The sequence below is a fragment of the Myotis nattereri genome (assembly GCF_964212035.1).
Source record: "Myotis nattereri genome assembly, chromosome: 12".
Classification (NCBI taxonomy): Eukaryota; Metazoa; Chordata; class Mammalia; order Chiroptera; family Vespertilionidae; genus Myotis; species Myotis nattereri.
In genome coordinates this window covers 63,871,290-63,877,289 of record NC_138087.1, presented here as the reverse complement: position 1 = coordinate 63,877,289, position 6,000 = coordinate 63,871,290, and the positions used below count along the sequence as shown (strand labels likewise).

The 6,000-nt window shown below is 53.4% G+C and overlaps 1 protein-coding gene across 6 annotated transcripts in view; it reads left to right on the top strand.

Annotated features, from left to right (window-relative positions):
- Positions 1 to 5,447: 5,447 nt before the first annotated feature.
- Positions 5,448 to 6,000, top strand: part of EPB41L4B (erythrocyte membrane protein band 4.1 like 4B) — a gene marked incomplete at its 5' end in the record, with an annotated part of 115,018 nt that continues 114,465 nt past the window's right edge. For all 6 annotated transcript variants that reach the window (XM_081103438.1, XM_081103440.1, XM_081103437.1 and 3 more), the window contains one exon: positions 5,448 to 5,753. In XM_081103438.1, coding sequence (XP_080959564.1) covers positions 5,448 to 5,753 — 306 coding nt within the window. The remainder of the gene's footprint in view (positions 5,754 to 6,000) is intronic.

The following is a 6,000-nucleotide window of genomic DNA, read 5'->3' as shown; positions in this document are numbered from 1 at the left end:
TCACTCCTTAAATTGTAAATTCCAGGGAGTAGCTTCAGGCACGGCTGGATCCACGTAGTCAAAATGAAATTGTCATCAGAAAGTTATGTCTAAGGCTTGCCTCTGCTTCTCTCTGTGTTACTGTCATCCTAGGACTTTCTCCAGGCTGTGACAAGGTAGGCCTGCAGCAAGGAGCTCCAGGCTTAATACTGTTGGTTCCCAATAGTTTCTGCAAGAGTTGCATTGGCCTGACATGAGGTACTGCCCATTCTTGAGCCAGCAACCGGTATCTGGGAAATGCAAGGCTCTGATTAACCAAGCCTGATCATGTGCCGCACCTGAAACACTGGTGGACAGCTTCACCTAGAGCAGTGATGGCGAACCTTTTGAGCTCGGTGTGTCAGCATTTTGAAAAACCCTAACTTAACTCTGGTGCCATGTCACATATAGAAATTTTTTTATATTTGCAACCATAGTAAAACAAAGATTTATATTTCTGATATTTATTTTATATATTTAAATGCCATTTAACAAAGAAAAATCAACCAAAAAAATGAGTTTGCGTGTCACCTCTGACACGCGTGTCATAGGTTTGCCATCACTGACCTAGAGCATTATGGTTCTTTTTTTCTTTCTCTTTCTTCTTAAAGAATACTTTATTGACTTTTAGAGAGACAGCAAGGGAGAGGGAGAGAGAGAAATATTGATAAGAGAGAAACATGGATCAGCTACCTCCTGCATGCCCCCTACCCAGGATTGAGCCCGAAACACGGTCATGTGCCCTTGACTGGGATTGAACTAGCCATTTCCTGGTGCATGGGATGATGCTCAACCAACTGAGCCCCACCAGCCAGGGCAACCACTAGGCTTCTGAGTGGTGGTGAAGTAGTTCTGCATAGTAACCCAAACTCTGTAACCCAAAGAAGGGAAAGTGGATGCTAGGCTGGCAGACAGCTCTACACAATCTCTAACTAGTAATAGTTATTGTGAAACAATAGCAGAAAGGTTCAATCAACATGTTTTTCCTATTGTGGTAAAATTGGTATACAACATTGTATATACTTTAGGTGTACATTATAATTCAACTAGAGGCCCGGTGCACGAAATTCATGTGTGTGTGTGTGTGGGGTGTCCCTCAGCCTGGCCTGCACCCTCTCCAAACTGGGACTTCTTGGGGGATGTCCCACTGCTGGTGGCTCCTAACTGCCTCTGCCTGCCGGCCTAATCGCGGCCTAACTGCCCTCCCCAGCAGGCCTGATCACTGCCTTACTGTCCTCCCCTGCCAGCCTGATCACCCTCAACTGCCCTCCCCTACCTGCCTGATAGCTCCCAACTGCCCTCCCCTGCCGGCCTGCTCGCCCCCTAACTGCTTGCTCCCCAACACCGGTCTGATTGCACCTAACTGCCTCTGCCTCGGCCCCCACTGCCATGGCTTTGTCAGGAAGGAAGTCGGATGTCTGGAAGATGTCCAGTCAATCCAGTCTAATTAGCATATTATCCTTTTATTAGTATAGATATTTATATACACTACATAATGATCATCACTGTAAGTCTAATTATCATCCATCACCATACAATTGATCCCCTTCACCCATTTTTGCCGGCTCCCAGGAGCTTATGTTTATTGGAAGTGTAGGAAAGGCTTTGTGGCACATAGTAAGGTCTCAATAAATGTTTCTGGGAAGAACAATTCACAGGGGAGTAAACAGGAACATACATTAAAGTGTAATGTTGTTCTAAGGGAAAAGAAAAGGAGTCAGAATGAGGGCACACTTTTATTGAGTCTAGGAAATGAGCCAGGAAACAAAGGTTCGGGATAAATGGCACATTTCTGAAAGGAGTTCCTTAGAGACAGCAAGGGGCTGTTTAATTAACATGTAAAACTACATTACTCTGGAGGAAGGAGTGCATAAGGAACTCTCCCCAAGGTTTTCTGATGACACAAAGCGCTGAGTTGTGATGGGAGGCATGGTGGAAAGTTCTCAGGGACCTGAGGAGGTGGGGAAAGAAGTGGTAGCCGAGGAGAAGGCAAGAGGTGACTTTAAGGATATAATTCCAACTATTGCTTGTAAAGTTGAGGAAGTCAAGCTCGTATTTCTGACCAAGGAAAAGACCTGGCATTTAATGTAGACTGTTTCTTGAGAACTTCAGCCCAGGATGGTTCAAGACAAAAACACAGGTGAAATACTGGGGATTCTGAACTACAGTTTGTGGACCAAAAGGCGCACAAAAGAGTGATGTATTGACAGGTATGTGTGAACTCCTAGCCCACTGATACTGAGCAGGGACGTCTGAGAACTGGCAAATCAAAAATTCGTAGGGCTGGTTATAGAGCTCAGGTAACAGGGTTAGGGACTTTTAGGTCAAAAAGGCAAAGATGAAAGTACATAACACTGTGAGCAGACAACATGTGAACTTGCTCATCAAATCTGAAATTCTGGGATTGAATCTGGGTGACATGAAATTTAATCAAAGGAAGGCCTGAGCCTGGCCTGTGTCACTCAGTTGAGTGTTGTCCCTTTCACTGAGAAGTCACCAGTTCGCTTCTGGGTCAGGGCACAGGCCTGGGTTTTGGGCTTGATCCCAGTAGGGAGCCTGCAGGAGGATCCGTGTTTCTCTCTGTTATCAATGTCTCTCACCTTCTCTTTTCCTCTCTAAAATTATTAAAAACATTTTTTTTAAAAAAGGAAGGCCTGACTCTCTGTTTCTCCTCAGTGTGGTGGAGAAAAGAGTGCTTAAATCAACATGGTGATGAGGACTAAATGATATCAGTTAGGTGACAGTGTCTGACACAGAGGAGGTACAGGTAAAACTAAAGCAATCTGGCATCCCCAGGTGATTCCTGATGACGTGATGCTGTTCAGAGCACACGGGATCTGGCATCGGGAGACAGGGTTTGAGTGCTGGCTCCACTCCAATCTTCATTTTCCCCATCTCTAAAAAGCAACAACAAGCCCTACCCCACTGAGCCATTAGCACATTGAAATGAGACCCTGCATTCATTCCGCAAGCATTTACTAAATGCTTACTTACCAGACAGCATGCTAGGTGCTGGGTGAGGACATAATAATGAGAAGAAAACGCTCTGTCCTTGGGCTGTGTTCCTTCTGGAATATCTAGGGGGAGAAGATAATCTGTTCCTTATCTTTCCCAACTTCTAGGAGCTGCCCCCATTTCTTGGTTCCTGGATGCATTGCTCTGACTCCTACTGCCATTGTCGCCTCACCTCTTACTCTGACCCTTCTGCCTCCCACTTGTAAGGGCCCTTGTGATTATACTGGGCCCACCCAGATAATCCAGGGTAACTCTCCCCGCCTCAACCCTCTTAATTTCATCACGTTCCTTTTGCTATGTCAGGTTCTGGGGATGGAGATGTGGACATCTTTATTCACTCTACCAGAGCACCCTTGGGCTATGTAGTGGGACGTGGGTTATCCTGAGACCCAGGAAGCATGTTGGGCTTCCTCTGAATAGAATACAGTTGGTATTCTATCGTGTCAAGTCTTGTGGGGAGGGGAGCAGAGTGGGTATCTGCCGGCTGATTGGAGATGCCCGCTCAGAGTTAACTGTCACACATTAGACTCCTGTAGAGTCATAAAGGGAACATTAAGCAACCAGTGAGGATACTGGCTGCTGCCATTCAGGAGCTCTGAGACCTCCGGCAAGGATAGTACTTGTCTAAGCTCCAAGCCACGCCTAAATCAATAGGGATAAATAGAACGACCTAGAAGGGTTGGAGTGAGGATTAATGAAAATATCATCCATGAAATCACCTAAGACAGTACCTGATCCTCAATAAATATCTTTTTTTTGGGGGGGGGGGGGGATGCTTCCTGAATTCACCCCTCCCTCTTTCTCTGACCCTTTTGCTGTGGCCACTGCCCCTGACCAGGCCTCTTAGGAACCTTCATCGCTTGCCCATCAGGCCACATGCCTCAGCCTGGCAGTAGCTAGGAGCAACAGCTTTGAAGCCCTGCACAGGAGTCCCTGTTAACCACGGAATCTGGAGCAAGGCTTTTAAGCTCTCTAAGCTTCGATTTCCTCCTTTGTCCAGTCGGGATCAAATCGTCTATTGAACCAGGCTGTCCTGAGGATTAAGTGAGATGATGAATGGAAAGGGTTTAGCACAGTGTCAGGCACAAAAAAAGTAGTGTTTTTCATCTCAAGAGACCTGACCTCCTTTCAGCTTCCTCTTCTACGTTCCTTCCAGCAACACAGGACAAACCCTTCTCCCTGCAGCAGGCCTTGGACTTGTACACCTGAGGGGCACCTCTGATATTCCCAGTGAGTCCTATACTATTCTTTCTCGAGCCTCAGTTCTACTTTGCTTCCCAGTAATTTGTTCAGCCTTTACTAGCCTTCTGGGTTATGGCTATTTTGTGAAGGCCTCTGAGTCAATACTGGACACAAGTTCCTTGGGGAAAGGAGTTTCTCTGTGTAGTAAGTTGCAGAAGTACTCCCTCTCCTTGCTCAGACTCAGTTTCCTTATTTGGAATGAGCCCATTGGACTGCAGTGGCTGAAGGGCGCCTAACAGCTCTGAGATCTTAAAATGACCGAACTTAATCAAGTAGCAGGGATCTTGTAGATTACATGGTCCACCCCTCTCCTTCTCCAGAGGGGAACCTGAGGGTCAGGAGGGCCTCCCCTTAATGCTATTCTCTCTCAGGTCTCGGGGCCAGGCTTCCGGTGGGCATACAGCCCAGTTTTCCTAGCCACGCAAGGGGAGACTCTCAGGCGTCTCCAGGGCTCGGGGCGCCGGAAACACGTGTGTGCTCACCTACGTGTACACACGTGAGCACACCTACAGCAGCAGGGGACCCTCGGGCCGGCAGGGGGCAGCAGAGACTCGGTTTGCGATTACCGGGCGCAGCCCCGAGGGAGGAGGGTGTGCTGCAGTCCCGGCGGCGGCGGTGGGAGCCGGAGGTGCAGCCTCCCAGGTGGGAGGCGGGGGCCGCGGGCGCAGGAAAAGGCGCCTGGGGAGCGGGCGCTCAGCGGGGCCTCCTCCGGCCCCGGGCGCGGCACGGCGAGGGGGAGTGAGCGCGCCGGGAGCACGCAGGCGCCCTGCTCCGGCTGGCCCTTGGCCGACGCGCGGCGCGGGAGCACCCGCAGCCCGCCCCACGCCCCCCGCAGCCCCGGGCCCCCGCGGCCGGCCGTCGGGAGCGGCCCCTCCGCCGTGAGCGCGGGCCGCCGGCCCGGAGAGTCCGCGGCGACAGCGGCGGGACGGCTACGGGGCCGCCCCCAGCGCGCCCTCCCGCCCGCGGCCGCTCGCAGTCGGCGCTGGCCCGGCCCGCGTGCCCCGCAGGCAGCCGGAGCGCGGCCTCGGCCTCCCCGGGAGCGTGCCCAGGGCCGCAGCCCGCGGGAGGAGGCGCCGGCAGCCGCGGGCGCTGACGGCGTCGCGGGGCGCTCCCGGGCGGCGGCGCGGCGGCGGCGGCGCAAGGGGCGGAGGCAGGGGGCGCCCCCAGCCAGGATGCTGCGGTTCCTACGCCGGACCTTTGGCCGCCGCTCCATGCAGCTCTACGCGCGGGGCGCGGCAGGGCGCGGGGCCGCCGGGCTGGGGGACGAGCGCGACGGGGGGCCGCGGGGGGGCCCGGCCGCCGCCGCCGCCTCCTCGCCGCTGCCCGCCGCGCCCGGGGGCAGCGTGTTCCCGGCCGGCGGAGGACCCCTGCTCACGGGCGGCGCGGCCGTGCACATCTCCGCCGCCGGCGCTGCCAAGGCCACCCTCTACTGCCGCGTCTTCTTGCTGGACGGGACCGAAGTGAGCGTGGATCTGCCGGTGAGTGACGGGACGCAACTCGTCTGGGCACTGGCACCCCGCGCCCCTTGGGGCAGCCCCCCTCCTCCTGTTTTTCTCTCTGGAGCGCTCCCCTTGCACCTTTCCGGGGATCCCCTCCCCCTTCTCCTGAGAGTACTCCTTAACCCTGGTTCCCTCGGGAGCCACCCCGTCCCAGTCTTAGGGGGCCCCATCCCTGGCCCGCGCCCCCTCCTTGGCACATTGCCTGGCAGGGTTACACCTTCTCTGG